Source organism: Neomonachus schauinslandi, chromosome 9 (assembly GCF_002201575.2).
Source record: "Neomonachus schauinslandi chromosome 9, ASM220157v2, whole genome shotgun sequence".
Classification (NCBI taxonomy): Eukaryota; Metazoa; Chordata; class Mammalia; order Carnivora; family Phocidae; genus Neomonachus; species Neomonachus schauinslandi.
Genome location: NC_058411.1, coordinates 46205455 through 46228541, shown reverse-complemented (window position 1 = coordinate 46228541; position 23087 = coordinate 46205455). Strand labels below are relative to the sequence as shown.

The window sequence follows — 23087 nt, the reverse complement described above, 5'->3', positions numbered from 1 at the left end:
GGTTTGGGTGAGAAAATTAAAAATTTGGCTTAGGACATGCCAAGTCTGAGATGCCCATTCCTGTGGAGACGTTGAGTAGGGAGTTAGCTCTAGAGTTCAAAAGCAAGACTGGTAATGGAGATAGAAACTTGAGAGATGGAAGCCAAGGGCTGGTAATTCAGCCATGGGTCTGAATGAGATCACCTGGTTTGAATGTAAACATAGCAAAGTGCAAACACACTGAGACCTGGGGATCAAGGAGATGAACAAAACCAAGAAGGGGGACTAAGAAGGAACTGACAGGAAAGTAAGGCAGGAATCAAGAAAATAACAGAAAATAACCCTTGCTTGTGCACTTCACTGTTGGTAGGAACGTAAAATGGTGCAACTACTATGAAAAACAGTACGGGGTTTCCTCGAAAAATTAAAAATAGAACTCCCCTATGATCTAGCAATCCCACTTCTGGGTGTATATCCCGCAGAATTGAAAGTAGGATTGGGGCGCCTGGGTGGCTCAGTTGGTTAAGCGACTGCCTTCGGCTCAGGTCATGATCCTGGAGTCCCGGGATCGAGTCCCGCATCGAGTCCCGCATCGGGCTCCCTGCTCGGCAGGGAGTCTGCTTCTCCCTCTGACCCTCCTCCCTCTCATGCTCTCTGTCTCTCAGTCTCTCTCAAATAAATAAATAAAAATCTTTAAAAAAAAAAAAAAAGTAGGATCTTGTACATCCATGTTCATAGCATCATTATTCCCAACAGCCGAGAGGTGGAAACAACCCAAGTGTTCTTCAGTGGATGAAGGGATAAACAAAATGTGATATGTATATAATATACATACTATATATGTGTGTGTATGTGATATATATATATGTTTTAAGGAATATAAACATATATATATATTTAAGGAATACTAGCCTTAAAAAAAAGAAAGGAAGGAAATCCTGTCGCATGCTACAGTGTGGATAAAATAAGCCAGTTGCAAAAAGACAAGTACTGTGTGATTTCACTTATATGAGGTGTCTGAAGTAGTCAAACTCATAGAAACAGAAAATAGAATTGTGGTTGCCAGGGGCTGGGGAGACAGGGAAATGAGTTGTTCAGTGGGCATAGAGTTTTAATTTTGCAAGATGAAAAAGTTCTAGAGATCTGTACAGTGTGAATATAGTTAACACTACTGTTCTGTAATGTACACTTAAAAGATGGTTAAGAGGGTAAATTTTATGTGTCTCCTGCCACAATTATGAATGAATGAATGAATCAAGCAAGCAAGCAGTGAGTCAGTCAGTCAAGCAAAGGCAGCATCCCTGGAGTCAGGTGAAGAAGGTAGGTAAGGAGAAGGAAGTGATGCACTGTGTTAAATGCTGCCAGAAGGTGGTAGTAGCTGAATAACGGCCATCAAAGATACCAGGTCCTAATCCCTGGAATTTGTAAATGTAACCTTATATGGGTAAAGAGTCTTTGCAGATGTGATTAAGTTCTTGACATGGAATCATTATCCTTGATTACCTTGGTGTGCTTCAAATCCAATGGTAAGTATCCTTACAAGAGAGAGGCTGAGGGAGATAACACACAGAAGAGAAAAAGGCAATGTGACCACAGAGGCAGAGTCTGGAGTGATGGGACCACAAATCAGGGATCTCCAGCAGCCACCAGAAGCTGGAAGAGGCTAGAAATGGGTTCTTCCCTTGAGAGTCCAGGAGAGATCATGGCCCTGCTGGCACCTTGATCTCCCTTCAGTGGAACAGATTTTGAATTGCTATCTTCCAGAACTGTGAAAGAATAAATTTCTGGGGTTTTTTGTTTTTTTTAAAGATTTTATTTATTTGACAGAGAGAGACCCAGCGAGAGAGGGAGCACAAGCAGGGGGAGTGGGAGAGGGAGAAGCAGGCTTCCCGCGGAGCAGGGAGCCGGATGCGGGGCTCGATCCCAGGACCTTGGGATGATGACCTGAGCCGAAGGCAGCCGCTTAACTGACTGAGCCACCCAGACGCCCCTAAATTTCTGTTGTTTTAAGCCATTGAGTTTGTGGTAGTGGGTTCCAGCAGCCACAGCAGACTGAAAAAGATGTCAAGTAAGGAGAGTCCTGAGAAGTCATCACTGGATTTGGAAAACTGGAAGTTGGATCTGCTGCTGACCTAGACAAATGTAGTTTCTGTAAAGTAAGTGGAAGAGAAGCCATTTGGAGGGGCTACAGGAAAATAATGGAGGAAGGGAAGTGGATACAGCGAGGCTAGACAAGTCTTCCAAGGCATCTGTAAGGGAAAACAGAAAAATGGGATTCTTGCTGGGAGGGCATGCAAGGTCAAGGGACAGGTTTTGTTGTTTTTCTGAAGATGGGAGATGTTTGGGCATGTTTATATGCTGACGGGGTTGCTCCAGTAAAGAGGAAGGAAAATGAAAGTAAAGTAGGAAGGAAAAAGAAATCATCTCCTGATGATGCAGGAGAAAATGAAAGAAAAAGGATAAGGCTCAAGTCCTTTAGTAGGTAAGATGGGAGCTAGTGTTGAAGTGAAGGGGTTCCTCACCAAGATATTAAAAAAAAAAAAAGAAAGAAAAAAGAAAACCACCACCACCAACAGCAAAAACCAGGGTATGAGCAGTTCATCATCACAAGAGAAGAGAGGGCAGTATTTATGAGCATAGATGTGCATGTGCCCATGAGTGGGTGACGTTGGTCATGGGAGAACATGGGCGTGCTCTTCTAGGTACTGCTGGGTGCTGTTTTTCAGTGAAATGAGAAGCAAGGTCATCAGCTGAGGTTGAGGATGGGGATTGAGGAGGATTAGAGGCTGGAGGAGAGAGGAAAAGGTATGGAAAACATCACTGGAAGTTGACTAAGGAAATGTGGAAGAAAAACTGGACAGCACTAAGGACTTACTTGAAGTTAATATTTGTGGATTTGTGGTTGTGTTTTACTCAGCACTCTTAAGCTGCTCAAGGACAGACTGAGAGTTGGATTCAATCAGGGTTGGGGATTTTTATCAGCTGGTATGATTGAGGGAGAAAGAGGCAGTGTTGTTGTGAGTTTGAAGGGAGTGAACCACATATTAGACCATGGAATCTAAGCCTGGTAAGGTGGCACATGAGGACACGAAGGTTTTGAGGGACGCTGAAAAGGAGGCACGCTCAGCAGGTGGGTGTCCTGAATTTTTATAATCAAGGTCCAGCGGGAGTGATCTGGAAAGATGGAAAATAGAAAGCTTGAAATCTTCCTTTCAACCAGCTGGGGTCCTTTTGGTCTTAGGGCTTTTCTGCATATTTGTCCACTCTCCTTGGACATTTAATTTTGGAATTTGGGCTGACACTTAACTATGTTGAAAAAGTCCTAGAGCTGTGGGATACAATGATACACTGACGGGAATGAAACCATATTAGTATCTCTAAAACAACTAACAAGAAGCAGTCATTCACCTTAACACTCTCATTTTACAGAAGGGGAAACCAAGGTCCAGAGGGGTTAGAATGACTCATCTGTGATCACTTGACAAAGTTGATACTCAAATCCAGACCTCCAGCCTTCGAATTCAGCACTCTATTACCCCATGCTGATTCCCACATTTTCTTTGTGAACATAGGTTCAGTACCTTGGGGTACCATGGATGTCAGCTCAGAAAATATCCTCACAGCTCTCCTGCTTCCATGCCCCTCTGTCTTCCCTTCTTGCTCCCATCCAAAGACACCACACATGTTCCAAAGAGATGGCCTCCAGAAAATTCCTTGGAGAGCTACATAAGTTTCTCCTTCCACACAACATTAAACCTATTTTATTAAAGTATAGAGATCAGCTTAGCAAATACTATTTACTCACTAATCAGGGCACCTCGTAGTCAAATTTGCTGGGTATTTACATTCTTACAAAAATAGTACAAAAAAAAATAATAATAAGGTGAGAAAATTAAGCCCAGTGCCTCTAGCCTTAATAGATCAGACAGTCTCACTGTTGGGTGGTGATCATCATGGCATGGTGAGGGGTCAGCAGAGAGAGTAGGATCGTATGTTTTCATTTCACCAACTCCCTGCCCCCCCAACCCATCCTCCTGATAGGATTTCTCTGGGGGCGGGGTGGGACTTAGTGAGAAATCTGAAGAAATTTGAACCTTAATAATTCTTCTGATATTAGACATCCAGAACAGGTTTAAGTCCTTGGTTCTGACACTAGGTTATAGCTATGTTTCGAAGGCAATTCACTTCACCGCTCCGGTCCTTAATTTTGTTGTTGCCGTTGTTGTTTTTCATCTGTGAAGTAAGGTCTTGTTTCAGTGAGTTTCAAATGCCTCATATTTAGCCTCTCTCTTAGGGTTAGTGGTATACATTTGCAGAGGAGTCATTTTGGAGCCAATTTTTTAACTTGCTCATTCCTATAAAAATCCTCACCCTTCACCCTGGGGAGGCCTTCCTGCCATGAGCCCCCAGGGGCTGCCAAAACAGAACTAAACTTGTTAAATAAAACACAGTGCCAACCACAAGCTCCAGACATTCAGAGGTATTTTCGAAACCTGTGTCACAAGTGATTAAAGTATATTAAATCAGTGATTATAAAAAAAGATTTGTTTGGGATAGATGGTCCTACAAGATAACTTCTGGCTCCTGCCAAGCTCTGAAATTTCATACTTCCGTAAACTCCGTGTTAAGGAAGGTCAGTCAAGTTCACAGGCTTTGCTTTCTTGGAACTGCTCTTGGTACCTGGGGACTGATCTCAAAGGTGTGCTTTCTGGGAGGCCAGGCTAGGAACGGAAGAAAGTGAGCAAAGTGGCTAAGCAGCTCCTGAAAATAGTATGGGCCGTTTTGAGGTGGTTTCAGGATTACACATACACAGTTGTCAAACCCTTTCATCGGCATGCTGAAAATGGCTGAATTTTAATGTATATGAATTATATCCTGATAAAACTGACTTTAAAAAAAGTATCTGTAAGATGGTCTCCTGGTCAACATGTCGGACAAATCCCTTCACCTTTCCGAGATGGCAAGTAAACAGCTGTGCTGTGGAGAAGGGTCCCCTTCTTCCCCTTCTTGATTCTCTTCCTCTCCAATCCAGGGGACTTGCAGGGTAATCAGTGTGGGCAAGAGTTGTCTGTGTCCTTAGTTAGTGATAAAGTAAAAGAAAGGGTTACCTGTCACTTCACCTTAAATTTCTTACGTTTTTCCTCTACTCGGTCCTTATAATCAGAGATATCATCAGGGCGATTTATTTTATGCACTTAGAGCAGTAGTTGTAAAAACAATATTGTTTAGAAGAATAAAAAATGGCTCTGCATTACATGTCAGAGATGTGTAATAGCCTTAAAAGAGGGTATAAAATGTGACAGTTGAGTAATAGGGAAACATTAAAATCATTTCATTCTCTTACAGATATGGGGGGAGGGATGGATAAATCTTACAGTGTGCATAATGGGAAAACGTCTCAGAAAGTCAGCATTGATGCAAGGCCCAGAAAATGATTATGTATATTAGTTAATATTATCTTCCCAACATGATACTATACACCCAAAAAGTAAGCATTCCAAATTGGGGAAAGGCACTTGAAAAATGACTGGCAGGGTTCTTTTGGCTGTCTCCAGATGGTAGATTATAGGGGAGTTTTGCTTTCTGAATCTCTGTGTTTTCCAGTTTTCTGATAATGGCTCTGTATTTCTTTTACATATTTAAATATTTTTAAAGTAAAAAAAAATTTCAATATTTATTTTTTAATATTTTAAAGATTTTTTTTTTTAAAGATTTTTATTTATTTATTTGACAGAGAGAGGCACAGCGAGAGAGGGAACACAAGCAGGGGGAGTGGGAGAGGGAGAAGCAGGCTTCCTGCCTAGCAGGGAGCCCGATGCAGGGCTCGATCCCAGGACCCCGGGATCATGACCTGAGCCGAAGGCAGACGCTTAACGACTGAGCCACCCAGGCGCCCCTTTTAAAGATATTTTTAAAAGTCGGTTTGAGACCGACTTTTGTGCTCCTTGCTGTCCCTGACACTAAACTAAGAAAAAGAAGCCAAAGCCTTCTGTGCGGCATTTCCAGGGCTGTGGCCTCACGCTGGGTTTCTGCCTGAGCCAGTGGTCACCGCTTGGTGGAGGTGGGGGGAAGGTGAGGCCAAGGCTACAAAGGAGCTTTCAGCATCAGACTGATGTTTACACTTTCAAACAGTGTGTTTGTGTAACTTTGCAACTGGGAAAAGTTATTGATGATTTATATGTTGCCAAAAACAACCCACAGGGCATGTGGTTACCTGAGGATCTGTCCCATTTCTCAGGAAATGAAGTGAGGGAAGAAGGTACAAGTCACAAGCTTATCTTTTGCCCTAATTATGTGGGGATACTTAAAGATCAGATGAGATCAAGAGCCTGGGAGGTGCCCTTTTAGGGAATATGCTCCATAAGCCAGTTTGCTACCAAACAAAAGCCACCGTTAGCAACCTGTATTGATGGGGCTGTGGTGAGGGGCATGGGTGATTCTGTGTTCCAGGTACTCATCCTCACAAGTAGCAGACATTTACTGAAGCATCTAATACCCATAAGGCTGGGTGCTGAGGGTGCTACATGGAGGACTTTCATTCATTTAACAAATACTTACTGTGAGCACAACAAACTATTTGCTCTTAGTTTATATTTAGAGGAGGAGAAAGATGGATGATATAAAAATTAGTAACTTCAGATGATTATAATGCATTGGAAAAAAATAAACAGGGTGCTGTGCTGGAAGAATGATGGGCTAGACAGGGCACTTTATTAGATAGTGTAATCAGGAGACCTGGCATTTGAACGTAGGCTCAAAGGAGAAAGCAGCAGTCGTGGGCACTACCAGCCAGAGCAATGCAGCTTGGCAGACAGGGAAAATAGGAAGTGCAAGGGCCCTGGGGTGAAACCTGGCTTGGCCTGTTCAACCAGTGAAGACAGACAAACAGGGCAACTTCGGAGATAGAAGGATAGGGTATAATAAATATTTATGGGAGGAAGCCTGGACAAAATACTAATAATTAATAATGACAGTCAACGTGCAATTTTTTTAAAAAGGCCAGAGAAATAGCTTGGTTTCTTAGTAGAAAGAGGCTCCTGGGTGGGTATGAGTTTGAGGGACTGAGGAGGTCACTGTGGTAGGTAGCTGCTGAGGAAGGGTTCTCCGAGGAAGAGAGGCTAGGGCCTGGCTGTAAGATACAGCTGCATGTGAGGGAAAGAGCCGTATAGCGGAATCATGCCTGCCTCGGGCATGGGCTGTGTTGGGAGAACAGAGAACAGGCTTTTTTGGCTGAAAGTTAGGGCTAGTGATGTGGGGCGGCAGCAGGGACTGTAGATTTTGATGGAAAAGCTGCTGTGTGTGCACAGATGCTCTGCTGGTCTTTACACACAGGAAATAGACCTGAGGAGGAAGCAGAAGACAGTTAGCCTCAGGTGCTTGGCTTGCAAGTTTACTCTCTGCCCATAGGAAACCCTTACAAATGCTGTAGGTGGACGTGAGCCTTTCCCTCCAGAAGATACTAGTGAAAGATAGCAGTGCCTTCTTAGAATTATTGAGGGAGCCCACAGGGTTCTCACATCTACTTCGTGGCTGGTTTCCGTAGAAACTTCTTATGTTTAACACGTGCACATGCTTCTGAGTCACACACTGTAAGCACTTAATAAATCCTTGTTTACTAATTTCAAATTGCAATGGATTTTCAAATAATCGCCATCTCTTTAAGAAGTCATCAATGCAAATTAGAAATTTCAAAATGGGATGTGAAGATTTACCCACCTCCCCCCGCCCAAAAAAAGGTCCCAGTTAATAGAGGGCACAGTTGGTCATAATCCTAGATTTTTCCCTCTGCCTTTTTTTTTTTTAAAGATTTTTATTTATTTATTGAGAGAGAGAATGATAGAGAAAGAGCATGAGAGGGGGGAGGGTCAGAGGGAGAAGCAGACTCCCTGCTGAGCAGGGAGCCTGATGCGGGACTCGATCCTGGGACTCCAGGATCATGACCTGAGCCGAAGGCAGTTGTTTAACCAACTGAGCCACCCAGGTGCCCCTCCCTCTGCCTTTCTTAGTCCCTGATTGCTTTTCCATGTTCCTTGTTGTGAGGATTGGAGATTATGTATGTAATGTTTCTAGGTTACAGAGCTTAGTAGTTGCTTAGTAAATGGTGGCGGTCATTTCCTGTTCGTGCCAGTTCCTTCTGTAGCACTCTGTACTTTATAATGTATTGTCACAAACATCAGGCACACTTGTGCAGTCCTACAATCCAGCCGAGCTCCTGAGGCCCAGAAAGATGAAGTGATTTTCTCACTAAAAAAAAAAAAACAGCTAGGAATGTCAGAATGAACCAGAATTCAGGTCTACCGTCTCCTCGTACCTGTTTTTCTACTCTTGTACCACCTGTCAATTACATCACAGGAAATATCCCTGGACAACACGGTGATAACAAACTTCAGTGGAGGGGGTACGGTTCTTACTCGGGGGGCTGCATTGAAGAGCTCGGCCAAAGGACTTCGGATGTTACCATTTTGTGAGCCTAAGGGTCCATTTGAGCAGAGGCAAGAAAGCTCAGGCAGGCTAGTCTCCCTGAACTCCAGGGGTTGCCTAAGGCTTGAGATCCACTGAGGATTTAGAATTGAAACAATATTTTTTTTAGAGAAATTAATTAACCAATAAATAATTTCCTATAAGGAGGCAGAAGGCCACTGCCTGCCAGCTCCCCCTTGCCTGCTGTAGTGGGGCAGTAAGTTAACAGAGCCATTTCTATGGAAACAAGCTCATTATTTCTCTTTTGTTGGAACCTTACTGGTTCATGGTCAAGGCTTCCTTTTTTTTTTTTTTTTTTTAAAGAAAATCCACCTTATTCCATACAAAATATGGGTCTTTTTGCCTTCGAGCAATCAAAGCCCATCTAACATCTCAGAATGCCAGCTCCCATTTGTGGACACAGCCCCTTGCATTATCCAGGGCTCAGATAAAAACTCAAGCTCATGTGTCATTTTTAAGTTGCGGCATGGTCTATTCATTCCTGTTTCATTTTACAAAATCTGTGAAACCCATGATTTTGAGCCAGCATTTTTCAAGGGCTATGTTTTGTCAAGGTGGTTAAAAGCAGCTAACCAGTGATGCTCTTTCCAAGCAGAAGGCTGCATCTCACAGAGATGTTGTTTCAGAAACAGCAGTTTACTGGAAAGCAGAGAGCTGTCATTTCAAATAATGGTTTCTGGCACCCAAGTAAGTCAGGGAAGCTGTGTTGTGTCTTACTCGCCACCTACACAGCATTGACGGCTCCCATGCTGATTTGAGGGAAATCAGACACAATCGTGTCTTTCTCCCATTTGGTAAGTGGCAACGTCCCAGCAAAACCACATGGAAATAGTCCAGAGTAGAGTTTAAGTTGATATGCTGGTCCCTTGGTTCATGTTCTTCCCCACTGGCCCCGTAGCATTTTTGTTTGGTACAACTTCTGCACCAGATCTCATTCCCATTAGCTCTCTCTGTAGCTACAAAGACCGTAAAAATTGCTGTTACGTTTGTGAAACGGCCAAACATATACCACAGTCCCCAGATTAGGCTCAGTCTGCTGCATCTGAAAATGTGAATTGAGAAGGGCTGGAAGAACAGCTTTCCCTGGTGGGGGGCTTGCTTTAGAAACACCCGTCTCTCTAATGTTCTGACTTAATCCAAGCCCTGGTTTCCTCCAGGTAGGGATGCACTGCTTACGTCCCTGGCGTTGTAAGGAGGAAACAGGAACTTGGCCCAGAGCCTGGCACATGGCAAGCCCTTGGTTTAGAAGCTAATACTCATTTTTAGTATGAGTTCCTGGTCCTCTGAGAAAGAGAGTTTTGGGGCCTGTAAAATCAAATTCCCAGAAATGAGAAGCCCTGAAAGATGGGGAGGGGAGAGAGGAGGAGGGGGAAGGTGCTTGGAAGACTCCGGTTTTGTTTTATTTACAAATCCATCCTTAGCCAGCATTGTGCCATCTAGCTCTCTGCATTCTGGGTGCTCATGAACCCCCTGCATCTCCACAGGGGAGGTTATCTTCCTGTGCCTCTTCTCCCTTCCCCTGACTCCCCTCCCCTTCCTGGCTCTCCCTCCCCTCCCCTCCCCTATTCAAATACCAACCAGCGCCCCCTGGAGTCCAATATCATTTCATACCTTCCATCCCCAAATGCTTCCACGCCAAAGTCTGTGTGGACATCTGTTATCCTACCCCTTCCCTGACACCCCCCTCCCCATTCTCATCTCTTTTTTATTTGCCACCTGCAGCCTCCACACGGCTGCTCAAAAATGAGCAAAGGCAAGTGAGGAAACCAGGACATTGTGACACCCAAAAGATATCTTTGTGACGGCCCCATTGTTGAAACACATGATTAGGAAAGAGTGAACATGTGAGGTGGATTCCAGCCCTGACACTCCAGGGCTTGAAAGTGTTGAGGGAGAAGCAACAAGCTTCACAAATAAATCCTCTATTGATTTAAAATATCCCTAGGGGTGGGAGAACCAAAAAGAAATTAGTGTTTGCTGATTAGTAGACATGGAAATGTGCTATTTTGGTATGTTCAGGTCAAAGTGGTCAACTGGTAATAGGAAAAGATAGCTCACCAAAAAAAAAGTACCGTGAAACCGGGCAGGCTGTTTTTACGATTATTATTCAACTCACATTGCAGCCACAACTCAGAAATTCACTTGTGTTCTGACTGTGAAAGCCCTTCCCCGGACTCCTTGTATATATACTCTCATCAATTTGATGATGGTGTTCTTACTTGCTACAGAATAAATTAGAGTAGGGATCCAAAAAACAAAAACAACAACAAAAAATGAGTTTGGCAAAATGACCAAGCTAAACTTGTGCTGAGTTATGAACAGTTAACAGAGACATTTACCCAGGTGACTAATTGTAGAGGTGCTGAAGAACTGTAAATTGAAATTGTTAGAAATTAGTCCTCTAACTCAAAAGCAGCAAACAACCGCTCACGAACGATATGGCTAACTGACAAATGAGATTAATAAAGATAGCATCAAGTGACTGGGAGACTGTAAACTTCTGATTTGTTTTCTAGACCTAGAATTGTTTGTTTTATTGCCAGTGTCATCCTAACCTGTAAATATATAAAACAAGTAAATCAAGCCCCCTTAGCACCAACTGCACATATCAAAACACAGTTCTGAGAAACACACAGTTGTAATTAAAATGAAAGGCCAGAACGAAGACTGGATGCCATGCTTAAAAAACACCATTAGAACCTGAAAAGAATGGCATCCTCCACAATTAACCTATACTCTCTAACGCAAAGGTCTCATTATCAAAACATTTATTTATCTTTGTGCCACAGAAATAAGGAGTTGTGTGTTTACTCCCAAGCCTAAATGACAAGAAAATGTATGGTTTCTTAACAGAAAAGTTCCTCCTGAAAGAAATGAAAATGCTGGATGTATTCTTAGAAAAAGAAAACTCATCTAATGGTTATTATTCTATAACAAGCCTATCTCTCATGTTCAGGGGTAGGGGGAGGGATGCTCCTCTCATCAGTGAAAAGAATAAAATGCCTTCTGTATGATTCTCAGGCTTGGAATTCAGGTGGGATAATTAGGACATTCTCCCAGAGTCCTACCAATCTCTCTCACACAAGCTCTATAATTGTTCTAGGAGCTTTGGTTGTTTGTATTCTTTTTGCTCACTGGCAGATATGACCCAGCATAATCTCATTCCACCAGCACATTGCAAGAGATTGTGCTCTCTTTTAAATAAGCAGGGACTAAATATCCATAAAGCATAATAATGCTAATGATAATTATGAGCACTTACACTTATTCGTCCCTGGGAAGGTAATAGGGATCCTAAGATATAATATAAAAGCCAATTTACTTGAACCTTTCCTTGTGGAGTACTTTCTTTGAGCAGATCTTTCATGCATGGGTCTATGGCTATTTTTTTCAGTGCCCTTTCTCACTGAGGGGCTGGGAGCAGTCCAATTCATTGTTTCCTGGCACTCCACAGGGCATTAGAGTTTCTGCCTCCACTCTCTAAATGCCATTAGCACCCCTAATTACTGTCATAACCCACAGTTATGTGGCCGCCCCCACACATTTCCAAATGCTTCCTAAGGGGTAGCACTTCCTCTGGTTGCGAACCATTGCCAGTGGGTCTAGTGTGGGGCTTCGAGAATAGGTTGAGTCCCATTTGGAATTTCCAGAGGGTAGATTGTTTGAATTTTGAAAAGAGATCTTGGCTGTAGAATTCTGAAAGAATCTGCAGCATTATAGTTCTCCAATTCAAATTCAGAGTTGTGTAACCACCCATTTCAGTACTTGGGAGGGGCTACCAATTGCTGGGCCGAAGAGTATCACGCCAGCACTACCAACCTTTGATCATCACCCCGGCTGATTCCCAGAGATGTTTTGAGGTTCCAGAAGGGAGCTCAGGAACCCAGAGTCTCCCTAGGAGAACCAGATGCTGACTCTGTTTCCCTCTGCCTCACTGATTTCTAGAAGAGTTAGAGTCCACAGCTGGGTGCATCTTTGAGGTGGGCCTCTGATGGTTCCAGGGCCAGGCTGGGCCCCTGCAAAGGTAAACTATGGTGTATCACAGTGCAGTCCAAAGACTAGCTGATAGGGTGAGGGGGGAGCAGTGTACAGAAATTAATCACCCTCTCTTTTTAACTAAAAGTTTTTTGTTGTTTGTTTTTTAAAAGGGGTGTGTGTGTGTGTGTGTGTGTGTGTGTGTTAAAGCTTTGTCTACATGATCTTTTCAGCAGAATTTTACTTTTAGCTATTTCAGTGGTTGGTATATTCAAACCATTTCCTTCCCTCTTAAAATAATGTCTGCCCAATTTCAGTCAGATGTAAAATGAAACAGGAACATTAGCAAAGGATATCTGATATGCCTCTATGCTTCTGCCTAAGCACCTAAAAGGACTCTGTCAACACCTTCTCTTGGCCTGATATGCTCACAAGGTGCAACACTCTTTTCTCAACAACATTTCTCATTGCATGCAATCACTGTCAGCTCAGGTAGGGACAAAAGACAAAAGTTTTTGTCTCCCCCATTTGGAATCTGTGATGTAGCACCTATATACACTAACAATGAACAATCTGGAAAGGATATTAAGGAAACAATTCCATTTGACAATAGTGTCAAAGGCAATAAAATATGTAGGGACTTAGAATAGAATTAACTTAGGACTAGAGAGCCCAGAAATAAATGCTTACATATACGGTTAAATGATTTTCAACAAGGGTGACAAGACCATTCAACTTGGAGAAGATAATCTTTCAACAAATGGTACTAGGAAAACTAGATATACACATGCAAAAGAATGAAGTTGAACCCTTATCCAACACCATATACAAAAATTAACTCAAAGTACATCAAAGACGTAAATGTAAGAGCTAAAACTATAAAACTCTCAGAAGGAAACAGGGCAGAAACTTCACAACATTGGATTTGGCAATGATTTCCTGGATATGACACCAGAGGCGCAGGCAACAAAAGAAAATTGGACTTTATGAAAATTAAAAACTCTTGTGCATCAAAGCACACTATTGGGCGCCTGGGTGGCTCAGTCGGTTAAGCGACTGCCTTCGGCTCAGGTCATGATCCTGGAGTCCCGGGATCGAGTCCTGCATCGGGCTCCCTGCTCGGCAGGGGGTCTGCTTCTCCCTCTGCCCTCTTCCCTTTCGTGCTCTCTGTCTCTCATTCTCTCTCTCAAATAAATAAATAAAATCTTTAAAAAAAAACAACAACACACTATTAACAGAGTGAAAAGGCAATCTATGGAATGAGTGACAATGTTTCCAAATCCCATATATCTGAGGAGAGATTAATATCCAGAGTATACAGAGAGCTAAAACTCAACAACAAAAAACCTGATTCAAAAATAAGCAAAGGTGGGGGGAGGGGTGCCTGACTGGCCCAGTTGGTGGAGCGTACTACTCTTGATCTCGGGGTTGTGGGTTTGAGCCCCACATTGGGTGTGGAGATCACTTAAAAATAATAAAATATATTTTTTAAAGATTTTATTTATTTATTTGAGAGAGAGAGAGAGCATGGGGGGGGGAGGGTCAGAGGGAGAAGCAGACTCCTCGCTGAGCAAGGAGCCCGATGCGGGACTCGGTCCCGGGACTCCAGGATCATGACCTGAGCCGAAGGCAGTCGCCCAACCAACTGAGCCACCCAGGCGCCCAATAAAATATATTTTTTAAATGGGCAAAGGACTTGAATAGATATTTCTCCAAAGGAGATATGCAGATGGTCAATAAGTAAATGAAAAATGCTCAACATCACTAATCATTAGGGAATGTAAATCAAAACCACAATGAGATATCACCTCACACCCATTAAGATGACTACTACCAAAAAACCAAACAAACAAAAAAACAAAAATGGAAAATAGTGTTGGGAAGATGAGAAATTGGATCCCTTGTGCACTTTTGGTGGGAATGTAAAATGGTGTAGCTGCTACGAAAATCAGGATGGCTATTCCTCAAGAAGTTAAAAATAGATTTACCATATGACCCAGAAATTCCACTTCTACGTATATATCCAAAAAAATTGGAAGTAGGGTCTTGAAGAGATATTTGTACATCCATGTTCATAGGAGTGTAATTCACAGTAGCTAAAATGTGGAGGCAATGGAAGTGTCTATCAACAGATGAATGAATAAGCAAAATGTGGTATATACATGTAGTGGAATATTATTCGGCCTTAAAGAGGAAGGAGATTCTGACACACGCTACAGCGTAGATGAAACTTGAGGGCATTATGCTCAGTGAAATAAGCCAATCATAAAAAGATAAATACTGTATGATTCCAATTCGACGAGATACCTAGAGTAGCCAAAATCATAAAAACAGAAAGTAGAAGCTGGTTTCTAGGGCTGAGGGGAGGAAAGAATAGGACTTACATTTATTGGGTATAGAGTTTCAGTTTTATAAGATGAAAAGTGTTCTGAGTGTATGTGTGTGTGTATATGCATGTATGTGATGCATTGTCCAAATACTTCAAGCTTAGAAGACAGGCTAACTTTTCTTATTTACCATAGCCACTTTTTAGGAAAACACATATTTCTTTGGAACACTGGTCTAGGAATCTATGGCGCTTTGAGTCTTCAGGAGGAGGATTTTACGGGAAAGCAGCTAGATGTGAAAAAGAAGAAAATGCACAAAGTGATTCTAAAAGTTTGGGGCGCCTGGGTGGCACAGTGGGTTAGGTGTTCCACTCTTGGTTTCAGCTCAGGTCATGATCTCAGGGTCCTGGGACTGAGCCCCAAGTCAGGCTCTGTACTCAGCATGGAGTCTGCTTGAGATTCTCCTCTCCTTCTGCCCCTCCTGCTCATGCTTGCCTGCTCGCTCTCTCTCTCACCCTCTTTCTTTCTCTCTTTCTCAAATAAATAAATCTTTTAATAAATAAATGAGTGTGACACTGGACTTTTTTAAAATTTAAATTCAATTAACATATAATGTATTATTAGTTTCAGAGGTAGAGGTCAGCGATTCATCAGTCTTATATAATACCCAGTGCTCATTACATCATGTGCCCTTCTTAATGTCCACCACCCAGTTACCCCCTCCCCCCACCCCCCTCCCTTCCAGCAACCATCAGTTTGTTTACTATGATTAAGAGTCTCTTATGGCTTGTCTCCCTCTCTGGTTTCATCTTGTTTTATTTTTTCCTCTCTTCCCCTATTTTTCCTCTCCCCCTATGCTCTGTTTTATTTCTTAAATTCCACATATGAGTGAGATAATATAATAATTGTCTTTCTCTAATTAACTTATTTCGCTTAGCATAATACCCTCTAGTTCCATCCACGTCATTGCAAATGGCAATATTTCATTTTTTTGATGGCTGAGTAGTCTTCCATTGTATATATATACACCACATCTTCTTTATCCATTCATCTGTCAGTGGAAATCTGGGCTCTTTCCATAGTTTGGCTAATGTGGACATTGCTGCTATAAACATTGGGGTGCACGTGCCCCTTCGGATCACCACATTTTTTGTATCTTTGGGGTAAATCCCTAGTAGGTGACATTAGATTCTTTTGTGTCATATAGTAAAACTAGAACATTGAGGATGTATCTTCCTAAAACTAAAACCAAAGCCTGTGTTTACTTTTTCTACTAAGTCCATTTAGGCTTCAAATGTTTTCTCTCCCCAACATTTCTAGACTTGCATCCTGCCCCTTCCCTCTTCTTTTACTATCTCAGCCCCCATCTCCTCACTTCTCTTTTCTGCCTGTGCAGAGGTCTTCTTCCATGGTAGGTAGAATGAAGTACCCCAAAGATGTCCATGTCTCCATTCCTGGAACGTGTGACTATGTTATGTTACGTGGCAAAGGGCAATTAAGGTTGCAGATGGAATTAAGGTTGCTAGTCAGCTGACCTAAAGATAGGGAGATTGTCCTGGGTTATCTGAGGGGGCCCGGTAGAGTTGCAAGGTTCTTAAAAGTGGAAGAAGGGAGCAGAGCAAAGTCAGAGGGGGATGTAACTACAGAAGAGGTCAGAGTGATGTAAGAATAACTCAACTCACCTTTGCTGGCTTTGAAAATGAGGAGTAGGGCCAAGAGCCAAGGAATGCCAGTAGCTCCTAGAAGCTAGGGAGAGGCAAGGAAACAGATTTTCCCTTACAGACTCCAGAAGGAATGCAGTCCTGCTGACACCTTGATTTTAGCCCAGTGAGACCTATTTCAGACTTCTGACCTCCAGAACTATAAGATAATAAATTCCTATTATTTAAGCTCCTACATTTGTAGTAATATATCATAGCAGTAGAAAACTCATACACTTTCTATCTTAATCTCCTTGGGACAGCCATAGCTTTCCTAGGGAACATGAACAGGCGTTAGAACATAGACTTTCCTAGATACTCAAATGAAAATAATGGGTCATTTACTCAGTTAATGGCAGATCTATTATCCAATGGCAGAAATACTCTTAACAATAGTGATGTAAACAAAGTAGGTACTTACTTCTCTTCACATAGATGATGGCCAGTTCACTACTGGCATGGTGGCTCTACAGTGTCAGTACGCACCCAGATCCTTCCTGCTCCCCCTAGAGTGTAAACCTAAAAGGTCAAGGTGGAGCACTATGGTCAACAAGACCGTCTTCCAGGCCAGTATCTGGAGGAAAGGGAGGCAAAGAGCACACCTCCCACCTTTCAAGGGCACTTCTGCTTATATCTCATTGGTCAAAACTTGGTCATATAACTATACCGACCTGCAAGGGAGGCTGAAGAATGTATATTTCAGTAAAGTATGCCCAGCTAAACTTCAGGTTCTTGTGGTCTCCGTTAAAAAGAAAAAAAAATTGTTATTACTAATGAAAAAGAGGAGACGTGGTATTTGGAGGCAAGCTATGGTTTCTGACACAGGTTACTGTGTGATCTGGTTTGGATATTCAAGGGCAGATGAATAGCTGGCCAGACTCCCAAAGCTCCGTCAGGCCTAATGAGGATTTGGTAATTCTGTGATAATCTGTATTCTAGTCTGATAAATTCCAGTTTGGAAGAAATGTTAGCGTCACAGAACAGTGTCCAGGGTCTTATAGATCACGACTACTTCCAACTTTGGATGAATGAAAGAGTTAGGCGGGGCTCCTGGGTGGCTCAGATGGTTAAGCGTCTGCCTTCGGCTCAGGTCATGATCCCAGGATCCTGGGATCAAGCCCGCATCCGGCTCCCTGCTCAGCGGGAAGCCTGCTTCTCCCTCTCCCACTCCCCCTGCTTGTGTTCCCTCTCTCGTTGTGTCTCTCTCTGTTAAATAAATAAATAAAATCTTTAAAAAAAAAAAAAGAAAGAAAGAAAGAGTTAGGCTACCCTTCTGGGTAAGTCAAGATTCCATCTTGGTCCTGTGACGTTTTGCAGGGGTGTTAGATTTTTGTTCAGTTTGGGGACATGTAATTTTCCTGTGGGGCTGAGATGATTGGGTCCCTAATTATGCTGATGAAATCATAGTTGTTAAAGTCTCTTCTTGTTTTTTTGTTTTTACATAAAGATCCCTCCGCTGATCTTCAAGCATATGAAAGTAGAGTTCAGAGATCTTTGTGGCTTCAAAATCCCTTCAGTCTTCCTTTCCATTTTATTGTCTCTGATGCCTTTGAAAATAAGTTGAGGGAACAGTTAATTATCTTCCAATTATACTGTAAATGCTATGCTATTTGGGTGGCTGATTTTGCAGTATTCTTTATAAAATAACACTCACTATGAAGGGACCTCTTTGTTTACAGAGAGTTATACATAATTTCTTTTTTTGCCTTGAAGAACAAGATACCAAGATATAAGAACCAAAGAAGACAATTTACATATTTATGCTCTTTTGGTAATTAAAAATTGTTTTTTGATTTTACTGAATAAGTAACAGTCTTGTATTGAACTTACTATGGGTTATATTTCCTTCCTCAGGTTTTCTATGTGTCTTCTTTCCTTTTTGAGATGGTAGCCTGATTTTACTTTATCCCTGGATAAAATATTCCCCAAAGCTAACAGAAGTCATGGTTTTTAATATGTCTTCAGAACAAGATTCGACTGTTGACTGAAGCAAGGCTTTAATGCCTCTCATTTCTTGGGTCATGCACTCTAGCTAAATTGCTGCTCTCAGACATTGCTTCACTGTAGGGTGTCAGTGACCTCAAAGGGCACATTTACACAGACAGTCCTGAAATAGCATATGGCACCTTGACATGGAGCGAGACCCAATCAGAATGTGGAGGAAATGGGCACCAAAAATAAAATAGGGTACTTTCCGAAATGAACAATAAAAATAAATTGAGATAGTGGGTCAAGAAAGAATTAGAAGAGAAATGAAATTGGGATAGGACTTGAAGGGGGTAGGGGAAATGATGGGGAGGAGATCTGGCAAAGCCAGAGGCAAAGAAACCATCTCATAATTTACATAAGTACAGAATTCCACTCTCTAAACATTTGTGTTCCATTTCCATATTTATAAAAGTAATAAGTCCGTTATACTGAATACAGAATTCTGCTGGTGAACTCATTGATGTAATTAATAATTTAGACATGGCAATCCTTCCCCCTTGACATTACAGATGAAGAACTGTGAGTTAAGTAAATAGTTGTGTCTAGCCATATTTCAAATAGAACAGAGAGAAAAGGCTATTCTTTAAAATGCTGGATAAACAACACTGTGGCTGAAAAGCCACACATCCTATGCAGTGTCTCTGCAGTATAATAGACTGAGGTGGTTACAGTTAACTAAAAAGCTGGTGTTGGATCCCATCAGGAGAACACCGTAAACTTGGTGTCTTTAGTCCTAAAGGATTATTTAATTTATCATTCCTCTCTGCTTGCCTTTCATTCTTCATCATCTGAGGGCACTTAAACAGAGTATCTGACAATAGTAGTACCTGAAAAATGACAACAGTTATAATACATACTGTCAACTTTACCATTTTGAGCTCATTTCATACATTAAGATAATTTTAGTGACTTGCTTTCTTAATTCAGCAGTATATCTTATTCTAACTGATTTGGTAAACAGTCTTCATTGTTTTTCCCAGAAGAAGGGATGGAAGTGCAGAGGGGTGTGTGTGTGTGTGTGTGTGTTGGGGTGGGGTGGGTGGGGTGGGGGAGGGCTGTTTGAAAAAACACACCTCATCTCCTGGTCTGCCTGCCATCAGACTTGGTGCTGGATTGGGGATGTAGAGGGCTGAGAGAGCCAGGCCTGACCACAGCCACTCTTTCGAAGTTCCCCAATGATGATGAACCTGCACATTTGGCAGCTCCTGAATTCTCTGATGCATTCTTTCTTCCTGTGTTCTTTTCTAGTGTATCTGAAAAACCCACCCAGCATTCCAATGGCCAGCAACAACACCGCCAGCATAGCACAAGCCAGGAAGCTGGTAGAACAGCTGAAGATGGAAGCCAACATCGATAGGATAAAGGTGAGGACCACATAACCCACACAGATCCTCCAGCCTTGATTATAAGGAGCATGATTTGCAGCCATCTGTCACTTGACTCCCCTTCTATAGAGAGTGATGAAAGCAGCGAGGGCAGGAGAGAAACCTAGTAATTGGGCAAAAAGTTCATTTTTCTAATGTGTCTTTGCCTTCTCCAGATTTCTCCAGAATAAAATGACAGCATAAATTAAAACTGATTCTTCACGTAGAATTCAAAACAAAACAATAACAGAAAAACAGACAAATGAAAAACAAGCTCATGGTTGAATTCTAGCCAAGGAAATTGGAGAACACACAAAACTTACCACGTCACCAGTTGACCTCTCTGACTCTGTAGAGACTGTCTTTTCATTTGGGTTTTAGCTTTTCTGTCTTGGTTTAGGTTCTAAGTTGAAGTGTCTGTCTGTCATGATTAATCTTTCTCTTCACCACTGCAGGTTGTAATTATCTCTTTTTAATAACTTATTGGATTTTTTTTCCTTCAAAACACAAAAATCACACATGATCTCCCTAAGAAGTCAAACAGCATAGTGGGTTAATGAAAGTATTTTATCAAATGGAACTCAGAAACATACCTCATTTTATTAAAATAAAGCTAGAACATTCATCCAAATGCCAAATTCTTTTTAAAACTAGGATATTTTTCCTATTTTCTCCATACCAGAGTTAGCAACCTAAACGACCCACCCAACCTTTGGAGTATGCTTCTAGAGCAAAGGTCAATAAATTACGGCTCATGAGCCAGATCAGGGTTTTATTAGAACATAGCCATTCATGTACATATTGTCTATGGCTACTTTCTCACTACAACAGCAAAGCAGAGTAGTTGCAAGAGAGACCATGTGGCCCACAAAACATAAAATATTTACTCTCTGGCCTTTTACAGAAAACTTTGCTGACCCCCAGTCTAGAATAGTGGTTCTCAGCCCACCTGTACATTCAGATTACCCAGGGAACTCTGGAAAGACCAATTCCAAGACCACACTCTAGACTAATTAAATTAGAATCTCTTGGGGTATGATTCAGGCATCAGGTTTGTGGGTTTTTTGCATTTTTCTTTAATTATCAGTTAGTTTCATTGTATAGCCAAGGTAAAGAACCCAGGGGAGGGACACCTGGGTGGCTCAGTGGGTTAACTGTCTGCCTTTGGCTCAGGTCATAATCCCAGGACCCTGGAATCAAGCCCCTCGTTGGGCTCCCTGCTCCTCAGTTAGTCTGCTTCTCCCTCTCTCTCTTTCCCTCTGCTCCTTCCCTCCCCCCCACCCCCCCCTGCTCATGCTTGCTCTCTCTCTCAAATAAATAAAGTCTAAGGTTTGCTCCTCCTCCTCCCCCCCCTTTTTTTTTTTTTAAGTAGGCTCCACACCTGACGTGGGGCTTGAACTCATGACCCTTATAGATCAAGAGTCACATGCTCTGCTAACTGAGCCAGCCAGACACCTGGGTTTGCTCCTTCTAACTCCCATCAGATACGGGCTAGAGAGTGAAAGGAAAGATGATCTTCCTTCATAAATAAGCTGAGCAAATATCCATGGGCATCTATCTGTCCTAATCTTTTTTGAGTTCTGATAATGCGGCCATGTAAACAGCTTCTCTTCTTTCAACAGCTTTAACTCTTCTTATTATTCATGAATGAGATAAATAAGGGGTCCTCATCATCTGCCTCGCTCCCTTACGACACCTTCCTCTTTTCCTCATTTCCCTTTGCCACTTCTTTTTCACTCCCTTGCTGAAAAAATACAAAGTGGAAGGTGGGCACAGAATCTGCTGCAAGAAGTGAGGTGGCTCAAGGACTGTGGAAGAGTCATTTAGTGCTTCTTTGGAAGGGGTGGGGAGAGAGGAAGCTTCTGCCCATGGACCTTCTGGAAAATGTCACTTTGCCTTTCAGAGTGGCCCAACTAAGATAAAAGTATTTGTGAAGCACTATTGTGGTTGGCATTTTCTGTTACTCCTCAGCATCCTCAGATCTGTCTCCTGAAGGAGGATGTGATGGTGTTGGAGGTGATGAGAAGCTGGCAGTGGGAGGAAGAGGACGGAAATAGGGCTTTTCAGCCATAAGTCAGACCTCTACCCTCCCTCACCTGAATTACTGACTGCAGGGGGCTCCTGGTTGATCCTGAAATCCATCTCAACCCTGTCTCCATCCCTGCCATCAATTACCCTCCATAGTGCTACCAAAGAAAATTTTCTCTAAGAAGATCTCATTATGTCCCTCTCCCACAGAAAATCTTTTCATGCTTCCCATCACCTGTAAAATAAAATTCAAACTCCTTAGCAGAGTATGCAAGGTCCTTCTGGCCTCTGCCCCTCTTTTTAGCTTCATCCCTTTCTTTTTGCCCACCTGCCATACTGAGCCACTTCTGACGCCCTTGATGAAAATTTCAAATGCCTGGAACATTCACTATCCTCCTTTCTGACCTTCTGCTTTAAACTCTGGTAACTCCGTGAAGACTCAGACCAATCATTACATCCTTCTCAAAGGCCCTCATCATAAGGTTGGATTTTTACCAATTTTCAGTTGTTCATTTATTCTTTTATCTAATAAATCCTTTATTGACAGCTTTTTAAATGGCCAGACCTTGTTAGGTCCTAGAGATACAGAGATGGAGAAAGATGAAGACATGGCTCTTGCCCTCAAGGATCTCCTAGTCTAGGAGGGGGTTACAAAAAATGTGAATAAGACCTATCACTGACATAAATAAGATATCCAAGGAGCACAGTCACCAGATATCATCAGAAAGAAGGCAGCACCACACCCTGACTCCCTTCATATACTACTTCCGAAGGCACCGAAGACATCGCCGCTATAAGAGAGAGGAAGCGTTCTTCTAACAAACTGAGTGCTGGGTGGTGATCTTCCTAGGCAATCTTCACATCCAAATCTTTGGACCCTTGCTACATCGTTAGATCTCACGCTGTTGGAAATACAGCAGCAGCTTGTCATTCAGCCTTTGTCCAGCACATCAGAGCCAGGCAGGCATGCTGTGGCGAAGTGTCAGATTATTTTTAGTTCAAGCTGTTGGCTACACTGCGACTGTGTTGACAGAGTTGTCAGCTGGCTGGTTTAGGGCTTGGTTATTTGCCTTTAGGAGTCCCTTCAAAGGCTTCTGAGCACTCCGGCTTCTCCACCTACTTTCCCTGCGTAATCCTGTCAGCAAGAAAGGGCTTCTCTCTGAAGATCCCATGTATGTGCTTCTGCAGTTGGAGTAGTGACCTCTTTAAGCTCTATAGGGCAGCAGTGTGTTATGTACATCCGG

The 23087-nt window shown here is 42.4% G+C and overlaps 1 protein-coding gene across 1 annotated transcript in view; it reads left to right on the top strand.

The window, feature by feature from the left end:
* GNG2 (G protein subunit gamma 2) overlaps positions 1–23087 on the top strand; it is a 118868-nt gene that overhangs the window by 77166 nt on the left and 18615 nt on the right. The window contains exon 3 of the mRNA XM_021701433.1: positions 19700–19815. Within this exon, the coding sequence (XP_021557108.1) occupies positions 19729–19815 (87 nt within the window). The 5' untranslated portion in view covers positions 19700–19728. The remainder of the gene's footprint in view (positions 1–19699; positions 19816–23087) is intronic.